This window comes from Myotis brandtii, unplaced genomic scaffold (assembly GCF_000412655.1).
Source record: "Myotis brandtii unplaced genomic scaffold, ASM41265v1 scaffold250, whole genome shotgun sequence".
NCBI lineage: Eukaryota > Metazoa > Chordata > Mammalia > Chiroptera > Vespertilionidae > Myotis > Myotis brandtii.
In genome coordinates, this window is record NW_005359478.1 from 1,564,350 (window position 1) to 1,586,680 (window position 22,331).

The 22,331-nt window shown below is 53.0% G+C and overlaps 1 protein-coding gene across 6 annotated transcripts in view; it reads right to left on the bottom strand.

Annotated features, from left to right (window-relative positions):
• Positions 1 to 175: 175 nt before the first annotated feature.
• The window catches only part of ADAR (adenosine deaminase, RNA-specific), a 38,924-nt gene continuing 16,768 nt past the window's right edge, over positions 176 to 22,331 (bottom strand). For 2 of the 6 annotated variants that reach the window (XM_005867498.2, XM_014540789.1), the window contains exons 2-15: positions 15,148 to 16,616; positions 13,019 to 13,202; positions 12,028 to 12,176; positions 11,348 to 11,492; positions 11,031 to 11,221; positions 6,015 to 6,240; positions 5,587 to 5,758; positions 5,197 to 5,290; positions 4,545 to 4,667; positions 4,179 to 4,309; positions 3,664 to 3,846; positions 3,224 to 3,336; positions 2,755 to 2,882; positions 176 to 2,617 (exon numbers count right to left, since the gene is read on the bottom strand). In XM_005867498.2, the coding sequence (XP_005867560.2) occupies positions 2,380 to 2,617; positions 2,755 to 2,882; positions 3,224 to 3,336; positions 3,664 to 3,846; positions 4,179 to 4,309; positions 4,545 to 4,667; positions 5,197 to 5,290; positions 5,587 to 5,758; positions 6,015 to 6,240; positions 11,031 to 11,221; positions 11,348 to 11,492; positions 12,028 to 12,176; positions 13,019 to 13,202; positions 15,148 to 16,616 (3,546 nt within the window). In that variant the 3' untranslated portion in view covers positions 176 to 2,379. Of the gene's footprint in view, positions 2,618 to 2,754; positions 2,883 to 3,223; positions 3,337 to 3,663; positions 3,847 to 4,178; positions 4,310 to 4,544; positions 4,668 to 5,196; positions 5,291 to 5,586; positions 5,759 to 6,014; positions 6,241 to 11,030; positions 11,222 to 11,347; positions 11,493 to 12,027; positions 12,177 to 13,018; positions 13,203 to 15,147; positions 16,617 to 22,048; positions 22,225 to 22,331 lie in introns of those variants that run through there. The other 4 variants (XM_014540788.1, XM_005867494.2, XM_005867497.2 and 1 more) reach the window with 4 other exon arrangements.

The window sequence follows — 22,331 nt, forward strand, 5'->3', positions numbered from 1 at the left end:
CTGATGTACTTCACCCCGCCCGGACGCAAGCTCAGCTCCCAGGTAGGTGCACTGAAATGGCACCTTTCTGCAGGCAGGGGATGGCCTTCTCCCCAAGTATCAGACGCAGCTAGTGCTGGTGCCAGAAATCCCTCCGTCCCCACTCTCCCCTCCTCCAAGAAACCAAGACTTGAAGTTTTCTACCAATTCAGATTCTTTATTTCTTTAGAAGGAATGTATGTTAGTCACCTATCAGGGAGACACATAAAAGCGGAATTTAAAAACTGCAGCCGATGGCACCCAAGTCCAGGCTCGGGCTCTGCCCACTCTGCTCTTGGAGTCACTGCTACGACCCCAAAACCCAACAGAGTCTCTTCCGAGGGAGTAAAGGAAACAGCGTCAAGCAGCGACAGTTTTTACAAGTGATTATTCCAGGAATGCACAAAAGCCACAGTTCAGACAAATCAACTACAAAATCATTTTTAAAAAAAGGGGGAGGGGGTCCTGCTTATTAGAAACAAAGATTGGACAGAAGGTGAGAACATTCCAGGCAGGGCTCTGCCTCCTGTGTTGTGACCCCGAGGGGCACGGGCTACAGCCGTGCAGGGCTGACACGGGGGTGAGGTGCCCGGCTCTCTTCCTACAGCAGAAACCAAACACTGCACGGCTGCCAGACGAGAGCCTGGGTGAGCGGGGCTCTGGTCTCTGGAGAGCCCCGTGCTCTGCAGGAGGCCCCAGTGCCCAGAGGGGCCCAGGTTCAGAGGCACAGTGGGCACCACGCTTCAGCCTCAAGAACCAGGTCGGCTGCCTCCGAGGCAGGACTGACCCCTGTGCCTTCAGCTGTCACAGGACCGGGGCGGGCAGGCACCTCCCTCCGGAGGACAGCACCGCTCCCCTGCCAGCTCCCATGGAGACGTCCTTAGTGCATCATGAAACTTGGGTTTTCGCATTTGGTCAATCTTGGGGAACAGCAGCCACAAGAAAAGTGTGAATGTGGATGTATCCATTGCTGAAGAGGTGGGACCAATGGGAGTTCACTCGTCAGTAGTGAGGAGTGAGGGAGGGTGAAAGGTGGTGTGAGGCTGCTGGCTCAGCATGTTCACAGGTAAAGACTGAGGGACCCTCTAGAGCAAGCCTGTCAAACTCGTGGCCAATGGGCCGCATGCCTCAAACACGCGTTTGACATGCTTGCTCTAGAGGAAGAGCCGGCTCCGGGCTGAGTGGCAGGGCCTCTGTGCTTCTCTGGAGCATGTACATCCGCCTGACATGGGCCCAGAGGGAGGCCGACGGCTCTGACCACAGGCGTCATTAGCTTGAGGTGTAGACCCGGGGCTCCACCTCACAGGATCTGCAGACAACCTGCCCTCCACCTACAGCTGCAGTCCTGTGTCCGCCCCTAAGGTCCCCTGTGACCTGCCCGCAAAGACCTTCTGAAGCTCTATGGCAGAACAAAAGCACTTGAAAAATTACATCTGAATCTAAATCTGTGCAACTGCAGGTTATCTGTAGCAGTTAAGACCCGACTCTTACGGCATTCTTTTACAGACTCCTAATCCACCCGCGGCTCCAAGAGCTTCCCTGGGTGTGGCTGTCAAGGGAGCCCTGCGGGTGGAAGAGTGCTGTGACCAGGTCACTTTCTGCCTTGTTCCTGCCGAGTCCAGAGGCGATCTGCCCCGAGGCCCTCACCCCCACTGCAGGCGCATTCCTAGGAATGCTGTAGGAGGGGCAGCTGGGAGCCTGCCTGCTCCCCTGGCCGGCCTGAGCTCCCTGGGAAACGGTCTGCTAGCTGCAGGGGCACCTGAGCTGCACCTCCCTCAGCTGGCTCTAAGAAGCTCTGCTCCTTCCGGGGCCGCAGGGCTCTCCTCCTGCGCTTAGAGATGTCTCCTCTTTACCCTCTTGGAGGAAAATGAGAAACTTGACCACAGGAAGGAATCGACGGGGCGGAGGGGCTTGCAGAATCCGCAAATGAAATCAGTTCCTGATGTGACTCACAGAGTTGACTGGAACCTAATCAAGACCTCAGGAGGCCAGGGTAGCACACTGAGGGGCAGGAAATGGGACCCCCAACAACTGAGGAGGAGACGGGCTGCGGGTGCTCAGTGACGGCTTCCGCGCTGGTTGAAGGAGAGAGACCCCTTTTCTCTCCCCTCAGGTCTCTACCTCTTTGCTTGGGAAAAGAGAAGGGGCCTGGTGAGACCTGGCCCGGTATTCCCAAAGAAAGCAGGATAACTAGGAACCCGAGGTCTCAGTATCACCAATTGTGGTTCCATTAAAAAAAAAAAAAAAAAAGGAGAAAATAAAAGAAAAATTAAAAAAACAAAACCCTTGACTAATACGAGGAATGCTACGCCCTGGCTCTCGCCCGTGTGACACGCCCGCCGCCCGCCAGGCCGGGTCTCACTATACTGGGCAGAGGTGGAAATTCTTTTCCTCCTGAGGTTTGCTTATCCAGTTCCCATAGCCCATGTCCTTCAGGCCTTTTTTGAAGTGGTTCTTGGCTATCTCGTATTCACGGGCAGCTCTCTTGGCCTCACCATAGGAGAGTTTAAGTAGATCCCTGCGGCCCCGGAAGGAGCAGAGCTTCTTAAATAGGAGGAAAATGTTCTTTTTGGAGACCCGGGACAATTCATTCCGTGGCCTGGGGAAACAGAAACGTTACTCAGCCAGGGCCGGAAAAGGAGGGCCGGGGCCGCCGTGGCGGGTGGGTAGCTCGGAAGCCCGGAGGCCAGCAACCACGCCGTCCCTGTGAGCCACTCCGTGCTCCCTGCTCCTTACCCGTCCACGGTGCCCCTGGTGCCATCCAGGATCTCCAGGTCGTAGCCGTCAGCCAAACACCAGTTGACGCTCGTCTCCTTGGTCTTCCCGGACTGCCTTTTGGAATCATAGACGCTGACCCGGCCAACCTAGGAGTCGCAGGAGCAGCGGGAGAGGACGGACACGTCTCAGGAAAAAGGTTAGAAGCAGGGACCCGAGTCTCAGAGGGCAAAGGGAGTGAGGGCTCGGGACCTTGCCCCTCATTTATGTAGGATTCTATGGGGCTGAAACTCTAGGCACACTAACCCCACTTTGATGGAAATTAATTCCAGACTAAAAGGAGGAACGCTGTTGGCATTCAAAGGAGAAAAGGGTAGGTTCTTGGGATACCAATTAAGGCTCCCTGGGCCACACCGGACTTTTTTGCTCTGCGAACAGATGGCTTGAGAAGGAGAAAATGGCGAGGGAAAAGCAGACGGGGTTATAGCACCTTGGGGTGGTTGACAACAAAGGGATAGCGCAGTCCATTCTCAAACGCACTCCCATCTCTCGTCACACGACAGCAAATGGCACGAGTCAGATGCCCTTGGCTGAAAAGGTAACCTGGGTGTGAGAAAAAGCACACGTTTGGCACCAGGAATGAACCGGGAAGGCTGAGGGCTGTGGAGGTCAAGAAAAGGAAGACACTGCCGTTGTAGCCGCTGTTTCAGGGACTCATCTGGAGAGACCTGCCTGGCACGTCCCTCACCTGGGCTTGTGCCTAAACCAGTCTTCCCGTCATGACAGATGGACGCTCAGCATCAATGACTGACTCACACACACTTCGAAAAGTGGAGACATTGTGCTAACTCCTGGCAACGAAGCATGCGGTTTGCTGAGATCTGGGCCTAGAATGACAGGCTGGTCTGGCTCCCAGGATGGGCTCCTTACCCAGTGTGACTGACTTGAGGTACACGGGCTGCAGGAAGTGGGTCAACAGTGCCCCTTGCAGGCCGAGCACGTTCCAGCGGAGGATTTTGTCGCTGCAGGACATGGTGCGGAGTCTCTCCCCGAGCCGAATGCCGTCCCACGTGGGCACAATGTCGCTGGACTCCACTGGGATGGTGCCTTCCCCTGCGTGAGAGCTTGGGTCAGACCCACAGCGGCCCTGGGCCGCAGCACGCCCTGCGCGGCTCTACCCATTCCCATGGCTGTGAGAGGACTAGCTGGGAGCCGACTCCCATGTCGCTACTTCCAGCCAGGCTCTCTCAGGGCGAGGGCAAATCTGCCTCCTCTCTGATCCTCATCTTCCTGCGCACGTTTCCCCCACCCCGACCTTCCCTCTCCCTGTAAACAGGACCCTCCAACCCCTGCAATTAATGGCAAAACCCCGGCAGCGGTGCCCGGGGCCCCCGGAGGAGCTGGGCTCAGCAGAGCCCTGGTGTGGGGAGGCGGCGCGCACTCACCGTTCTCCACCTTGGTGCGGAGCTTGCCTTGCTTGGGGTTCTCGAAGACGGGGTAGTGGCGGTCTGTGCTCTCCACCGCGCGGTCGCTGCAGGACTTGTCGAAGAGCGCGCCATCCCCACACGGGGCCGTGCTGCAGGACAGGCCCCCGTTAACACTCGCCCAGGCAGAGGTTTCTCTCCCCTCCCCTGGGCTCAAGAGCTGTCCCCTGTGGTGGGAGACGGGGGTGGGCAGAAGCGTATGTGGGAGTCATTCCATTCCAGGTCCGTACAGAGCGGAGTGGGGCCCATGGACTCGCTGTTTACGGACGAGGAGAGCATTCCACACCCCGCCCTGGAGCCGGCAGGGCCCGCTCGGGCGGCACAGACCTGATGTAGAGGTGGAACGACACGGTCTTCTTGATCTGCAGCCTTTTCCCTCCCTTCGCGAGCTCAAATATGCTGTCCTTCGCCGTCTGGGGGTTGTACTTCATCAGCTCGCTGTAGAGAAACCTGCAGGAGGAAGTCGGGTCGGAGACAGTGGGAGCCTGGGGGGCAGCTGCTTCTGGGATCTGCCCCCAGTAAGGAGGCGCCTAACGCTGCAGCCCTTTCAGTTTCTCGGGCAGGAAGGCCCGGGGACTCCTCGGGCCTCGGCATTTCTTAAAGCCAAGTTAGCCTTTCGGGTCAGTTCATTTCTGCCAAGGGCTCCCGCTCTGGCAGGAGCAGGGGTGCCGGGCAGAACAGCGGCTTCTCCCTGGGCCTCTCGTCAGTGGAAGGAGAGGTGGCTGAGGCGGCGGCTGGCGGCCAGGGCTGTTTACAGACCCTCACAGCAGAGGGGAGGCCCAGGACCAGGAGGCCATTGTGGGCCTTTTTAAAAAAGGCCCGAAGCAGAGTTGGCCCAGAAAGCGAGGGCACGTAGCAGCCGGCCGAGCAGTGGTGTAGCCTGGTCCCAGGTGCAAAGGCTGTCGCCGTGGTCACGGCCGGCCCGTCTGGGGGTGTCAGAGCCGCCGTGGGGGTGGGAGGTGCCGGCCGACCCGCTCACCTGATGAAGCCCCTGCGGGAGATGATCTCCGCGTGGCAGTCGTTGACGGTCTCGCCCTTCAGGCTCAGGGAGTCTCCTTTCACACAGCGATTGCCTGGCGGGACGGGAAGGAAGGACGTGTGAATGTCCAAAGGACAGCGACGATGAATGGGGGAGGGGGGGGCCTGCTTGGTCTTAGGGCGTGAAGGCGGTGCGGCCGCACTCCATCAGATCCTGACTCCCGTCCTCCCTTCCCTGGGGATGAGCATGCACCCCGCCCTCTCAATGATCTGGAGCTAAACGGACATGTAATCGCCCGTGTTCCCATCGTAAACTCGCCCCAGGGGACTCCAGGAGAGGACAAGGCCACCTCCAGGCACCGTGTGGTGGGGGCGGGGCAGCCTCACCCACCTGTCCCCAGGCTGACCACGACTCCCAGGTCTTTGGAGTCTTTCTTCATGATGATGGCAGCCAGGATCTTGCGGCCCAGCAAGGAGGGCTGGAAACTGTTGGTGAGCGCGTTGAAGCACCGGTGGCTCAGCATGGCTATCTGGTCGTGGAAGGTGCTGCCGGTGAGAGGGAGCTGCGGGGACAGGAGGCCGAGTCAGGGCCCCGGAGCTGGGCTGCGGCCGCCACGCCTCAGAGTGGGCGGGGAGAGCGCGCTCACTCGACGGTGAACCGTCCTGTCCCCTCGCAGACCTGGTGTCCCCTCCCACGTTCTAGGAGGCTAATATTAAAGCCCAGGAATAATGCACATACTAGCAACGGAAAGCTAACTCCACCCGGAACGGAGCTGGCTGGACCCCCAAGGAAGATAGCACAAAAGTAGACGGCTTAACTGTCTTTGGCTGTGCATCTGGGGACCTCGAGAGGAGGAGCATAGTTCTTCTGAGAGTGGCCCCTGTCACTGGGGTTACCTCTGTGAAACCCATGCGCTCTGCCTTCTCGTTCTCCCCAATCAGGACGCGGAGGGCGGCGTCCGCTGCCTCCTGCTTGCCTTGTTTCTTGCTGTGCGCGCAGACGGCTGGGAACCAGCGACCCCCAACTTTTGCTTGGTAAACAAACCTTCGGGATGAGAGGCAGGGGACAAAGACAAGCATCTGAATTGCTGGCAGGTGTAGGAAACGCAAGTTTTGCTTAAGAGGCAGCCAACATCAGCCCCAGCCCCATCACAGCTCTCCAAGGCAGCAGTGCCTGGACTTTGGACATTCCTGGGTCGCAGTGTGGTTTTTGCTAGATTCGGATATAACCTGGACTGTTACTTAGGTCAGAACGTCAAGTCTGCCTTAGACCAGGGAACCAAACTTTCATGAGGAGCTGTTTTTCGATTCCTGAAGCCTTGGGATGGCTATGGGGGACGGGAGAGCACCTTGGCATGTGACTCTGCTTAAAGGGCTTGAGTAAGCAGGGAGGTGGGCAGTACCGCTGCGGGCCCGGGGGTGGGGGGGCCTCCTTTTCTGGTGGGGGTCTCACACATATAGAGGGAAGAGCAGGATGGAGCAAAATGGCTGGAGCGTCTCTCAGACCAGAGTTCAAGAAGCCTAGCTTTCAAACACCCTGATCTGCGGGTTGGAGACCCTGCTTTGGCTAATCCACCTGCGTATGGGAAAGGCTTCAGATCGAGGCTGGGCAGCCCAGGCGGTAACGGGAACCGAGCTTCTCGCTAGTCCTTGCTCATCCAAGGCACTGACCGCCTTCACTCTTGTGCTGGTGCCAGAGGTGCTGCAGGGCGGTGGGCTGATGTCCGGTGAAGGACAGGGACAGGGGCCGAAAGACCCTGGAGGGGGCGGGGCTAGCATGGTGGGTCTCCGCCAGGTGGAGAATTTCACGGCTGTTCATGTGTTTGCACATGTATCATGTATGTATCGATGATAAAATCTGTGAATTGTGCAGTTAGAATCCTTAGAGCCGCACTGTCCAGTATGGTAGATACTAGCCACACGAGGCATATTACTTTGATTAAAATTCAATACAATTAATAATTCAGTTCCTCAGTCATACTAGCTACATTTCAAATGCTCAATAACCACAAGTGGCTGATGGTTAGCCTTTTTAGCACAACGATGGGGACAAAAGCTCCTGGAATGAGTTAAGAAAGTGAAGACAAAGACTACAAATAATTGAGAGGTTTGGCTGGGAGGGGAGCAGAGAGATGAGGTGGGCTCAAGGGAAGGTGCCGAAGTCGGGAGGCTGCAGGCTGACAGAAGTACCAGCCTGGTGCCGAGGGAGGGAGGGAGGGACCCGAAGGGGCGGACGAGGGGGAAGGGGCCCAGGCACAGCGATGGAGGAGGATGCTTCCTGCAGGTGGTGCAGACAGAGGCACAGAAGCAGGTAGGGAGGTGGATTTGCTGATGGCCAAGGTGAAGTACTTGTCATATGATTATTGCTATTTTCTCAATTAAGTGTGAACTAAGATCACCAGTTTAGAGTGAGGAAGAGGGATTTTGGTGGAAATTTGAAGAAAGAGGCAAAGGTCTGAAATGGTTTTCTCAGAGTAGGAAAGAAAACTTAGTATAAAAATGCAGTAGGAAAAAGGCTGGGAAGAGAACACCGGGGTGGAGGCAAGCGGCAGCCCCTCAGTTAGAACCTTTCACGGCTGGGAAGGCAGCAGCAGGACGCCTCCAAGGCCTGTGGCCTCCCATCAGCTCGTCTCACCGGCCGGGCGCCCTGTGCTGTCTGCTCCGCCCACCAGGCCTCCTGCAGCTGCCTAGCAGCTCTGCTCTCCTCGCACCGCAGCAGCAGCACCGTAGGCGACTATCTCCTCTGCCTAGAACCCCCCTCTTCCCTCTTAATCTCCCTCCTTCTCAGCGAAGCCCTCGCCCCTCCGGACTCGGGTCATGCACATGCCACTCGAGCCCTTTGTCATACATATCGAACATGAGAGCTCACGTTTCCTTACGTGACTGTTGATGACTATCTGGCTCCTGCACTAACAAATAAGATGTACTCCACAAATACTGGTTGAATGACTAAAGTAGGGAGGTCAGGTGACTACTGCCCTGGGTTCTGTGAGAGAAGATAGTGCTTAGCCTAGAGGGTAAGTGGAGCTGGAAAGACGAGGAAGGATTTGGGATGGAAATTGTAGACCTAACAGAACTCACGGATGGAGAGTGGTGTCATTTACTGAGATGGAAGGACAAGGGCAGAGAGGTTGAGGGAGCAAAAATCAAAGTGCTGCTTTTGAGATGTCCGTCCAAGAAGCGGCAAGCAAGCAGCTGGATCGAGGAGTCTGGCGCTCTGAAAAGGTCTCCAGCATTTTGATATTAAAAGTCGTAAGCCATAGCCGGTTTGGCTCAGTGGACAGAGCGTCGGCCCGTGGGTTCGATTCCAGTCAAGGGTGCATGCCTTGATCCCCAGCCCGGTCGAGTCCCATGCAGGAGGCAACCCATCGATGTTTCTGTCTCTCCCCTCCCTTCCACTCTCTCTAAAAATCAATGGAAAAATATCTTCGAGGGAGGATAAAAACAAACAAACAAAAATGGTAAGAAAAAATTAGTGAAGGTTGCCAAGAAGGACAGAGAGAAAGGAAAAAGAGAGGACCCAGCATGATTCACATTAAGAAGAAGTAAAGTGTGTTATTGTGCCAGACGTTCAATAAACGTAGCTTCTAAATTAGTATTTTCCCTCCTCAGTGCAACCTTCCTCGACCCCCCAGGGGCACTGGCCAATGTGCACTGTGTCCCCACAGTCCCTTGCAGTCACCTCCAGGAAGCCCTGTGCTGCGCTTCTGTGTCTGCAGTGCATTCAGGGGCACTTTTCATCTTTAATCTGGTTCACAGTGAGTTCTTAGGTTCTGAGTGAATAACTGATTTGAAGCCCTAGGGAGGACTGTATGGAAAACTTTACAGAAGTGAAAGAGGAAATGGACTAAACCTGCCACAGATGGAGGAGGTTAAAGAACGAGGGGAGTGCGAAGGGTGTGAACGAGGAGCCGGTGGCTTTAACCAAGGGTGGAGCCCGTGACACATCCTAAATGCATCGTGCCCAGGAGAGGACCTTTTCTGGCCTCGTCGATGTTGACTGTTCTAAAGTGGGGTGCACGCTGGTCAAAGTACTAGGTTTTTTTTTTAAAAAAAATCCCCACCCAAGGATATCTTTTTTCCATTGATTTTCAGAGAGAATGGAAAGGAGGGAAAGAGAAACAGTGAAGTGAGAGATACATCGATTGGTTTTTCTCCTTTAATCTATTAATATGGTAAATTATGATAAATATCTGAATGTAGAATAATCTTTGGTGCCGTTTTTCACATTTTAGAATGGCAAAGATAAAAATCTTGATAATACCATATTGGTCATGGTGTAAGGGAAAAGCCATTTTTACATATGGGGTGGGGCAAAAGTAGGTTTGAAAATTATTCATATGGAAATAATACAATAATTAATAAAATAATAATATAAGCATAAACTCTGTGTACTCACAGCTATAAACCTACTTTTGCCCACCCTGTATTGTTGGTATAAGCATAAACTGGTATAATTCTCACTGGAGGAAAGTTTGGCAATATTTGCGAAAAATTTTGTATGTACATAAACATTGCAGCCTTGTTTATCATAGCAAAAGTTTGGAAACAATCCAAGTGGTCATCAATAAGGGCTGGTTAAATAAATCATGACATTGGCACACTGCACTTTGTAGCCATATACAAAGAATACAAAGTAACATGGAAACTCTCCAAGGTAATACTGTTATACGTGGAGAGCAAGCTGGAGATCAATATCTATACTTCCTTGTATTTATATGAGGGTACTATGAAAGGATACATAACAAAGTTACTACATGTTGGTGTGTTGGGTGGGTGTATGTGTGTGTGTAGGTGAGAGTTGGGCCAAAGGGAGAATGGGTGAGAATGAGCTTTATATATTTTTAAATTTTTGAATAATTTTAATTTGGATAGTCTATTACCTATTAAAAAAAAACTTAAAAAAAGTACATGACCCATGTTTGCCCAGAAATTCCTGAAAATGTGTACTACAGACATGTAAGCAGACATACGTAGGACAGTTACTGCAGGAGTGTTTTTAATAGTAAGACTAATAGTAAGACCAAAACCAACCTAAATGTCATTGGAAATTGGTTAAATAAATTATGTAAGGGTGGGTGCTTCAACAGCAGCAACATTCTCTTTCTTAAATTAGGTAAACTACATGGGTATCTGTTTCAGAAAAGACCTTTCATATCTCTGGTTTAATAGCTGTGCAGGAGTTGGACAGATCTGTACATGCTGATTTGTAATGATCGCTAAGATACACTGGTAAGGAAAGGAGTCAAGGCCTGGCACAGAAGATATGTTAAATACTTATTTTTAAAACAAAAAGAAAAACATGCTAATATATGCCTGGAAACTTCTAGAGGGACTCAGTCAGTTGGTAATAGTGTATGGGGAGTGTGGGGAGGGAACTAGAGTCTGTGTTAGAAATGAGACCTTTTGTTGCATACTTTTTGAATCAGCTTGAGTGATTTTCTTGAAAATTAAAATTAGTTGAAATTAAAAAGGATCATACTCATTGGAAAAGTGACTATAATCTCAAGATGGCTCATCGTCTAGGGCAGGGTGGGGAACCTTTTTCTGCCAAGGGCCATTGGGGTATTTATAACAGCATTCACCGGCCATACCAAATTATCAACTTAAAAATTCCGTTGCTATGAAAAAAGCTCCTAGGTTTATTACATTTCGAGCTCCACCCGTAACGGTGCCTTGGCAGGGCCAGACCAGATGTTACGGCCCGCGGGCCGCATGCTCCCCACCCCTGTTCTAGGGGGTCACGGAGACACGGCTAACGCACATCCTTCCTTTCCCTGGTTCCAGGTGGACCCCACCTGTGACACATGCTGCAGTCGGGACAGGAACACTCACTTGGGCTCGTGAGGAGGTCCGGACTGGTCAACCAGCTTGAACTCAGCAGCGAAGCCGTGGGAGCGGGCGTACTCCAGCAGGCCGCCCACCGGGTTGGTGTTCAGGTATCTGACGAGCTCGCCGATCTTCCTAACCTTGTTGGGCATCATCGATTCCAAGTTATCAAATGACTCTGTGCTGGTACCTCCGGACTGAAAGAGAATCAGCCGAACAGAGAGGAACCGTAAACACTAAGGAAACCGAGGGACTCCTGGGCAATCCTAAGCCTTCCTGTTGCTAAACATGACTAGCATCTTTTAAGTCGAAAATGACCTCACCTGGTTATCAGAAGATGCCGAGTTGGTGGCCTCCTCGTGCAGGGCCTTCATGGCTTCCTCGGCAGCCATCTGCTTGGCCGCTTTCTTGCTGGGGGCACTCACGGTGGGGAAAGTGTGGTTTCCCATTGCAACACAGTACTGGAACCTGGCGGGAGAGGAGAGGGTTAAAATGGCGGCGATGGAGGGATTTACCTAGCCTGTGTCAGTGGTCGTCCTTTAGGACTTGCCACTTCCTTGCACACCTCACCTCTGTGCCTTGAAGAGCTGGCGCCTTTCTCCCTCCTCCTGCCCCCCGGCTCTGAGCCTGGCTGACCCTACTCAGCATTTAAGCATTGGCCTAGTTTCACCTCCTCCTCCTCTTGAACATGTAAGTCTGCAGAGCCTCAGAGCAGAGCTTGTCAGGTAGGCCCAGGGCTTGCACCGATTTGTCCCACCACCAGTAAACCTCCACGCGGGTACCTCCCTAGTGCTTGGTCCCTGCTTCGCCCTTTGAATTCCTAGTCCCAGATTCTCTGCTCCACGAGCAGCAACCATGCCCTCAAGGCCCCCCGTCTTCCACACTGAAAACAGGAGTGACTGCTCTGTGAAATCATCTGCCATCTCGGAGGAGGGAGGAAGAACTGTATCTCTCTCTTTTTTTGAGAAAACCTCAGCAGAGATACATGATACAAGAGATGTACTTGGGGTCATGGGCAGGGCCTTCTCTGGATAGGAGGCGGAATTCGCAGGAGCTCCCCAACTTGTGCACACACTCAAGCAATGTACTGACGGGGTTCTTCCCAGATAAGAAGGAAGTTGCTGAAGGGGTGGTGGACGGGGACTCTGCAGTCTGCAGAAAACGAGAGACAAGAAAAAACACAGCACAGATAGTAAGAAAACATTGGCTAGTCCATCACAGAGAGGGAACAGGAGGGGAGAACTTCTTTTGGCCAACCACACATTAGGCTGGCTTCTGAAGGAACAGGGCTCTGGGGTTTTTTAAGCATCAGAGGAAAGGGTGAGTTAGAGGTTCTGGGTCTCTTTTAAAAAAATTTTTTTAATTGATTTCAGAGGGAGAGAGAGAAACATCAATGATGAGAGAGAATCATTATCACCTGCCTCCTGCACGCTCCCCGCTGGGGATCAAGCCCACAACCCAGGCATGTGCCCTGACCAGGAATTGAACCGTGACTTCATAGGTCAGTGATGGCGAACCTATGACACGCGTGTCAGAGGTGACACGCGAACTCATTTTTTGGTTGATTTTTCTTTGTTAAATGGCATATAAATATATAAAATAAATATCAAAAATATAAATCTTTGTTTTACTATGGTTGCAAAGATCAAAAAATTTCTATATGTGACACGGCACCAGAGTTAAGTTAGGGTTTTTCAAAATGCTGACACGCCGAGCTCAAAAGGTTCGCCATCACTGTCCTAGGTCGACGCTCAACCACTGAGCCACTGGGGCCTGGCTGAGTCTCCCTTCCTATCTGCGAGAGGAGACTGGACTTGGTAATCGTCCATGTCTCTTTCAACTCCTGGTGAGGGGGTGGTTGAGGGCACAGAGGCAGCTGACTCTGAGACACAGCATCAGCTGCTGGGCCGAGACGCTTCTAGAAGGCCAGAGAAAGCCCTGCTCCTTCACCGACGGGAAAGGAACGGATACCCTCGCAGAGGGCGGACACCTACCTTCTCTGCCTCTTTCTCGAGGGAAGAGTAGTAGGATTCTTCGGGTCTTCCACTGTCCTTGGCTTTCGCTTCCTCGAGCAGGATGGTCATGGCTTTCATGGCTGCATCCTGCTTGGCCACTTTCTTGCTGCCAGCTTCAGCCGGGGGGAACTCTCGGCCACTGATGACCACTTGGAATTTAAATCTTGATGGAAAGTGATTAGATGTGTGAACACTAGTCTAGGCCTCCCTTCTTCCCTCTCCAAAGAGATCTTCACCCTGGAATTGCTGCTACTCTAAGGGGCTGTTTGACTGGCGGAGGACATGGAGGGCAGGCCAGGGACTCCTGTCCTTTGGAGGCTCGGCCTGTCCCTGCTTTTCAGAAGCAAAGCAGCCAGTGACTCTCTCCCCCTGGCTCATTAGAGCAAACACAGCCACAGGTGATGTGAGACTAGCTCAGGGGAAAGCCACTGTCTCTCAACAATGAACTGAGATAAAGTCTATAAAAACGATGAGCTAAAGTCACCATTACAGCCTTGTTAGGAACCAAGCCGTCTTCCTAAAGCAGCCGCAGCAGACTGGCCACGCAAGGGCAGGTCCTAAGGCAAGCGAAGGCTCTCACAGTGCAGTCCCCGCCCCAGACACCTGTCACTTCCTGGGGCCTGTGTTTGTCCCAGCCTACCCGCAGGACACACCACTCGTACGGTTTGTGTTGAGTCACTCTAAAGCTCTATCTGAAGCCTGTGATGAAAGGAATGTCCCTGGTATGTAGAAAACCAAAAAGCACTTGTTCTAGGCCTCTGGACTGAGCTTAGACTTCCTTTGTTCAAGCTTTCAAATTTGTCCAGCTCTTTGCTCAATCTGGGATTTCATTTAGAAAAAGTCAAATTTCTTATTTCCTGGGTCTTCTGAAATATGTGAATATGGCATCAATGTTTCTTATAGCTGGAGTCCAAAGAAACGTTAGCCACCAAACCCACTGCTTGTCCCCAACCCTGGGGACAGGGACAGAGGAACGTGAGCGAGCATGACGGCCATCCAGCCAAACCAACAAGCCAGCCCAGGCCCTGCCACTTCTGGACGGACACACGTCCTCTCCCTAACGCTCTCCCGCAACGCCATCGCCGAGTGATTAAGACGGGCGCCAGGAGGGAGAACGGTGAAGCTGGGAACCTGCCCTTAGCAAACAGCCTAGGATGGCCTCTCCCGCCCTCGCTAGCTGGTGTGCAGCCAGCCACTCAGCGTCAGAGGGTTCAGCAGCTCCCTCTGGGCCTGCCTGCCTGTCTTCCTCAATCTGTCCGCCGGCCTGCAGGAGCCGGCCAGCTGTCTGAGCGAGGTCACCTCTGGTTTCACAGCTTAGGAGCAGTAGCAAGTGGAGCCCACCCATCCGCGCAGAGGAGGTGTGTACGATCAGGACCGCCACTCGGTAGGCAGGCAGCCTTGCGCGCTCTACACCGTCCTTTCCCCGCGGAACGGGGGCTGGGGGTGGGTTTGAATCCACCGCTGCTGGCAGCACAAGCTGCCCTTGCTCGTGTGTGCAGCCGGCCCCCACCCACCTGCTCCTGGACCACCCTGGGGACTTAGTGGGGGGAAGGGGGAACGGCAAGGGAGCCGAGTCTTCATGACCTCTGGCCTTAAGAGGCAGACATGACATTGATGCATGAAAGCTAAGCATTTCCCAAGAAGCTTCACTTTAGCCAATGGGGTCAACCTTCCCTTTGCTCAGCCAGGATTCTGGCTGGTCTGAGGTCTACATTCCTTGCTCAAGATCTAGAGCAGGGGTGGGGAACGTCCGGCCCACGGGCCATATAAAAGCCCTCGAAATCATTTGGTCTGGCCCTGCCAAGGCAACTACAGGCGGGACTCAAAATCCAGTAAATCTAGGAGCTCTTTTCATAGCGACATAATTTATATTCAGTGAATTATAGTTAAGCAAATGATGTTATAAATATCCAAATGCCTTTGGCAGACAAAAGGCTCCCCACCTCTGATCTAGAGGAAGGGCCAACAAGGGTGCTTTAGCCAGAGGGCAGACAGGAAGAGGGAGAAGTCGGGGGCCACCACACAACACTGCTCATGAGTCAGCAAACTGTCAGGAGCAAGGGCGCCTGGCCCAACCCGAGGTACATACGGTTCCTGGGGTCTCTTACCGAGGTTCATGGGGTGGTCCACTCTGCTCTATGAGGTTGAACTCACAGGTCTGACTGGCGAACTGGGCATATTCTAACAGCCCGCTGATGGGGTTCTTCAGCTGGCACTCAGTCAGTTTCTTGTAGGGTGAACACCGTGGCAAGCCATGACTGTAGAAGGAGGGCATCTCCATGATGGCTCGAAACTCACCTGGGGCTGTGTGGATACTATTCAAGTCATCTGGGATGTCATCTGTGGCCCACTGGCCATTCTCAAAGTCCACATACCCAGGTTTTGAGGGGCCATTGTCACAAACAGGTGGTTTCGGTTTCACTGGTTCTGGCGAGACCGGTGGCCTACTTTCTGCCTTGACGACCGGCTCCTGCCCATTCTCCACTTTTTCTGTGGCGGCTTCGTTTGAGGCATCTGGTGCGGCTTCGTTTGAGGCATCTGGCGCGGGTGAGTTACAGGCGGGGAGCTCTGCGTCTGTTTTGGTCTCAGGGATAGCAGCTTGCGTGGCTTCGGGAACACTGTTCGTACTTCTCTTCATTTGTATCCTCTCTCGCTTCTTGTCCGTCAGGTACCAGATTGGAGGGGTTGTCCCTTCCCTGTACACGTCCCCCTGCCTTTCCAAGTCAATCAGTACGGCGTTGACATCGCGGGCTTTCGAGAGGCCGATATTTTTAGCCAAATTCAGGGCGGAGGACTTGACCACGTCGAACAGGTGGTTGCAGATGTCTTCCTTGATCTCGGCCATGTCTGCAGGCTCAGGGGGGTCCTCCGAGTCGGACGCGGGGCTCCTGCCTGCGGTTTCCCAGCTGGGGCCTGGGTTTGGGGCTCCCTGGCTCCAGCCGTCTGCTGTTGCTACGTCTGCTGTCGCTACTCGGCTGTGCTGGTTCAGAGCCTGAACGGGAGCTGCGATTCTCCACAAAGGGGGCGTTCCCGCCTCCCTGTGCAGCACACCCCTGTCTTCCAGGCAGTATAAGATGTGGTTGATTTCCTTCTTTGGGGCCTGGAGCTTCCGAGCCAGGTCATGTGCTGTGGTGGCCTTCCCTTCGCCAAGCTCCTGCAGGAGCTCTAAGACCCTCTGTTCCTGATCCTGGCCGATGCTCAGTGCCTGGAAACGTGAGGACAGCCTATCAATACCTCCCCACGGCAGAGCCCTGCCGCGTGGGGAAGGAGGCCAGAATCCTCTGGGGCGTACCTGGTGTCTGAGAGGCACAACCCTGGGGACACCCCAGATCTCCTGCTGCCAGCCTCGGGCAGGTGGTCCTGGAAACCGTGGCCAGGGTTCAGGGAGGAGGGGTGACGGTGGTGGTGGTGCCTGCTTTCCAATGAGGGGCACTTCTGGGAGCCGCCCCTTGAGAAACTCTATTTGCTGAAGCTGGAAGCTCTGAGGATAAGATCCTGGCGCTGGCTGCTGGTGTCTGCGCTTGCTGTACTCATAGCCTTGAAGTGGACCGGGGTAGTATCTGCCGAAAGAACACCCCTGCAGAAGGAGAGGACGAACAGGGACGTGAGCAGTGGTGAGGCTGGCCCTTCTTCCTGTGGGGGGTGCAGGGGAGGGGGTGCTGCCCCTGATTTCTAGTGCCTGGGAAGGTGTGTGTGATGAGGGCTGGGGACCCAGCAAGGATGGCTTGCCCACCTCGTAAGCACTGCCGTTCACCCACCAAAGAGGAGAGAGAGGAGCAGGAAGTGAACACACAGAGCTCCCAGGAGCAGCACGGCCGCTCCAGCAACCCAACTCGTTCTGTTCCCTTTGGCAGAACTTTAGGGAGCTGAGAATGAATCTTCCACTCAGCAAAACACTTACCCTTTAAAAATAAAAACAAACAGATGTTTTCTTTCCAAAAGAAACAGAAAGAGCCCTAGCTGGTTTGGCTCAGTGGATAGAACATCAGCCTGTGGACTAAAGGGACCCAGGTTTGATTCCTGCCAAGGGCACAGGCCTGGGTTGCGGGCTCAATCCCCAGTAGGGGGCGTGCAGGAGGCAGCCAATCAATGATTTCTCTCTCATCGATGTTTCTCTCCCCCCCTCCCTTCCTCTCTGAAATCAATAAAAATATATTAAAACAAAAAGAGAACAATAGCCTAAGTGCAAAGGGGCCAGGGGACCAGGGCATGGACTGCAGCACAGACCCCTCGTGTCTAAAATCTATCCTTTGGGTGATTAGAACAAAAGGAGATGTAAGTGGAAGCCAGTCCTGTGCGGCTATGACAGAAGACCCTCCCCTCCCGCCAAGGGCAGCCGGAGCACAGGCTCATCACCGCCAGAATCTGGTTTTAGGGCGGATGGAGGTTCCTTAGAAGACAGACACATGTGCTCAGACCTGGGTGGTGCTCAGGCTTGGAAGGGACGCTGGCACTAGCTTCTAACCAAACCACCAGCTCACCTGGGTGAGTGGAGCCGGCAGGGTCACTCCGGGAGACCTCAGCCCCGCCCTCCCACACTCCCTTAGCTCCCTCCCAACAGCTGTTTCCATGGTTACATTCTGTGTCCTTCAGAACCCAGTGCCATGGGCACAGCCACACCGTGTCCTCACAAACTGCCATACATTTACCAGAACACCGAGCACTTGTGACCTCTCCCCCCAGCACACACACCCATGCTCATCCTCTCTCCCAGGCGGGGGTGGAGGTGGGAGATCCAGGGTGGGGCTGTACCTTCCTCTCGGGCTCGCAGCCGTGTGTGTGTGTGTGTGTGTGTGTGTGTGTGTGTGTGTGCGCGCGCGCGCGCGCGCGGGGTGGACGTGAGGCTGAGGGGGCAACAGCTGGGATCGATGCTTCCTCATGCTTGTCCCCTTGTCTGATTCTCCTGAGGGGCCAGGACCTGCAGGCGGGACCCTTTTTCAATAACCACATCCTCTGTTGCAATCAGGGGGTTTTAGCATCCCTGCCACGCCCCCTCATGGTCTCCTGGCTGTGGAGTTCCCCGATGACCACCACTCGTCTAGCTTCTCACTCAGCCTCACTGTTACTCCAGCGGGGCCACCACCAAACCTCAAACCCGGAGACTCTTCCAGGGGCCGGCAAACCTTTTCTGGAAAGGGTGAGACAATCTTCAACTGCAGCACAAAAGCAGCCACACACAACGTGGAAACTGTTAGACAGGACAGGGGTCTCAAGGTCTAGGGAGCTCTAAATGCTATTTCTTGCTAGATGTTAAACTGTAGCATAACATTCTGTAGCTAGAACTGTAACCTGGAAGAGCCGACAGGAACTCAGCTGGGATGAAAGCAGCCAACTGCAAAGGACACGTCAACATGTAACTGACCAGTGTATCCAAGCCGTGGCTCAGCCCTCCTTTGGGGAGGCTTATGAACATGAATGAGGAGGAGATGAACCTGGCCTCCCTTACTTGCTGCAAGGAACACCTTGTGGCAACCACTTTTGTGACACCCCCTGGGTTCGGGGACAAACTTCATTTACAAAACAGGCTGCACTTGCTGACCCTGCTCTTTACTGATGGGCACTTCCCTGTTGGTACAACTTCCTCCCCTTGTGATGTGATCCCACTGTGGCTGCAGGCCAGCCAGGCCCACTCATCCCCGTCCTGGGGTCACACACCTCCTCATTCAGCCTGGATGTCACGGTCCGTTTCCTTCTCCCGCCGAGGCCCACGGTCCCCTTTCCCGTTCCAAAGGCTCCACATGGTCCTGGAGAAGGGCGGGGACTCTTGCTAACGGGGCCATAAATTCCTCCTCTTAAACTTGTTAGGTTTTCCCTGCTGTGTGGTGGCCAGTTCAGTTCGACACTGGCTCCCTGTGGACTGAGTGCTCTTTATAAAGTCTCCTCCCACGGTTTGGTGACACAGCACCGACCGTCTCCTCGCTCCTGTTTTTCCTTATGTCTGCCCCTGCCCCTTTCTGCCGCCCTTTACATATAATTAGTCACCAAGGTTTTAAGGGCCTCTTCTTCCTTCCCCAGCTTGATTTCATCCACTCCCTCAACCTAAACTAGCCTCTTCAGAAACTGTCAAATCTATTCTCTCCAGCCACCACCTTGTCCTGCAGCTTAAGACTTGAATTTCCAAATGCCTAGATAATCTGTTCACTTAGCTCTCCTACTATTACCGCAAACGCCACATATTCCAACCAAATTCACCTTTCCCCTCAAGCCAGCCCCCTCCTGCTGTTCTTACTGCGGATAATGGCACCCTTCTCCTCGTAGTTATTAAGGTGAGAAACCTGAGTCATCTTTGCTGCCTGTCTGCCTTCCTCCATCCAAAAATCAGGTAGTTGCCAGGTCTTACCTTGTCTGCCGCCTCCGAATTTTCCCTTAAATGTGCATTTACAGTTCCAGCCCCTCAGTATCTCTCAGCCGGGCTATGGAAGACAAGAGCCTCTGATCTCCCCGTGCCTCTACATCCTCGTCCGCTCGGCCTGCTTCTCCCTCTGTCACCACCTATTACAAGTCCACCCCGTCCTGCAGACCTCCTTAAACGCTTCCAGCCTTTGAACTCCTCCTTCTCGGCACCTGTTACGCTGCTGACTTTACCTTTAATCAGAGCTTTCGGTTTTTTTAAATGGTGCACATAGATTGCAGTATATCTGAAAGGCGATGAACAATATTAGGTATTCTAGAAATTATGCTCAACTCTCCACTCCCAATATTCCCATGGAGTACTGACGGGGGTCTGCAGTCGACTCCACAGGAAGCTCCCGCATCCCCAGCACCTCAGAGAGCACCTGGCACAAAGTCGATCCCGAAATGTTTGTGGAATTAAGACCATGAACAAGACATCCCCTGACACACTATCCCTTCTCTTCTTGCTGCACACACTCCTTTCCCCAGCACACTGCTAGAGGCACAGGTGTGCGTGTACAGAGTGGGAGTTGGCTCACAAAAGCTGAATTATGGGGATTTCAGCGCTTCTGTTTAGTTCTTTGACTGACCTTGGTAAAATAACTGTTTCAAAATGGCTGAAGTCAGTTCCTAGCCAAATGTTTTTAGATCTAAACTGCTTCTACTTGGCCAAAGTCTGCAAAACCTTTTAATGTCCATCTATGTAAGAAGAGTAGAGTAAATCATGACACGTTCAGGCTATGGAACAGTACTCACAGTTAAAAAAAAAGTGTTGCGATCTATTTGTATTCACCTGGAGGAAATTTAGGCATGATAGAATGTTAAATTAACCAGCAAAAAAAGCAAGCTGCAGAGGAATATGCATGCTAGAACGCCCCGTGTTGTAAACAAAAGAAAAACCCATGAATATGTGCGTGTGTGTGTGTGCACATGCTAGAATGAGCACAGAAAAAGGGACACATAAATTTGTTAACAATTGCTATTTTAGGGAAAGATTAGAGGGAGGTTATTTTTTCTTACTTGCCCTCCCCAAGTCCCCTGAAAGACAAGCCAAGCCAAACCACCCCTTGAGAACAGCCATTTGCAGAACCACTGAATGGGAGCGAGAGCAAGAAAGTGGGGAACCACCTCAGGTCGGCCATTCTTAAATCCCTCCATCGCCACTCACCCACTATGGTCTATGTATCATGAAAACGATGTAACAAGCCGTTTCACATTCACTGCCCTGCAAACCTGCACTTCAATCTAGTCTCATATATTTAGCATCAAGAGATGAGCCCCCACTTTTACTACGTGGGCTCCATAGAGAAATATATTGATATGTGTGAAAAACTGCTTTTCCTTAAGTGCCTAATTCTTTTAAAGAAAATATAAATAAATAAAAAAGGAAGATATATATACGTATGTTTGTGTATATATATACATGATCATGGTTATAGTTATAAGGCCATATGTGCTTTGGCTTTATGTAGTCAAAATTCAGAATTATACACTAAAAAGGGTAAGTTTTACTGTGTAAATTTACCTCCATTTTTAAGATATATATAAAATACATTTTCACGTATGTATTTACACAAGGTGGGCGAAAGTAGGTTTACAGTTGTAATACAAATAAATAATACAAGATTAAAGCCTGCCTGGTGTTGCTTAGTGGTTGAGCACCGACACATGAACCAAGAGGTCACTGGTTCGATTCCTAGTCAGGCCACATGCCGGGGTTGCGGGATCGATCCCCGGTTGGGGATGTGCAGAAGGCAGTGGGTCAATGATTCTCTCTCTCTACCCTTCTGCCTTTCTCTCTCTAAAATCAATAAAGACATTAAGCCCTAGCCAGTATGCTCAGTGGATAGAGCGTCAGCCCTCGGCCCGAAGGGTCCCGGGTTCGATTCCCGTCAAGGGCCAATGCTCTATCCATTTAGTCAAATCGCTAGGGCTGTCCTTTTATCTTTGTGGGTTTTTTTTTTCTTTCTCAGAATAAAGCTAAAGGGACGCATACAGTATATACGCAGTCTTTTGCTTAGCACAACGCGTTTGAGATTCACCTACACTGTTGCATGTGTCAGTCCTTCCTTTCTTTTTTTTGGCCAAGCAGCAGTGCATTACATGGATGCATGCCACTGTGTGTGTCATCACCTGTGTAAGGACATTTGGTTTTCCAGTTTTTAGCGACAATGAATAAAGCTGCTATCAACTTCCTCCTAAAGTTAGGAAGGGTGGTTTTCATTTCCCAGACGCCTTCAGGAGGTGCAGAGGATGCAGAGAGGATGCTAAAATGAAGCCTGTTGTCCAGGGGCTCCAGGAGGGGTGCGGGCGAGCACCCGAGGTCCAAGCAGAAGGGGAGGCAACTTTGCCTGGCCCTGGGCTCCGGCCTTCCCCCCACAAGCCTCTTCCTCCCACTGCCCCGAACGGCAGAGCTAGTTACCCCGAGAGACAGGACTACAACAGCCGTTCTGCGGGGCAAGAGCACACACAGCACGCGAGCGCGCACACTCGCTCAGGGCGCACACTCGCTCAGGGCGCACTCTCGCTCAGGGCGCACACTCACTCTCGGCGCACTCTAGTCACCACTGAAACGCGGGCGGTGGGCCCACGCCGGGAGCTCAGGGCCGCCCTTACCTGCCTCAGGTCCATGGCGCCCCCCAAGGCATGTCCAGGCAGCGCGACCCTCCCCCGGGTGCGTGGGTTTCCAGGGGCCAGGCTTCTGCTAGAGGCTCCGCAGGCGCAGGGGGCTCAGGGGCGTCCGAGTAGCCGGACAGGAAGCTCCTGGGCGGGGAGGGTGAGCGGGTTGCGAAATGGCTCCGGTTCAGTTTCACTTTCGTTTCCCCGGAAGGACAGCCCCTTTGGAAACTTTGGGCAGCTCGGGGGCGGGGCTCGGGCAGCTCGAGGGGCGGGGCCCGGG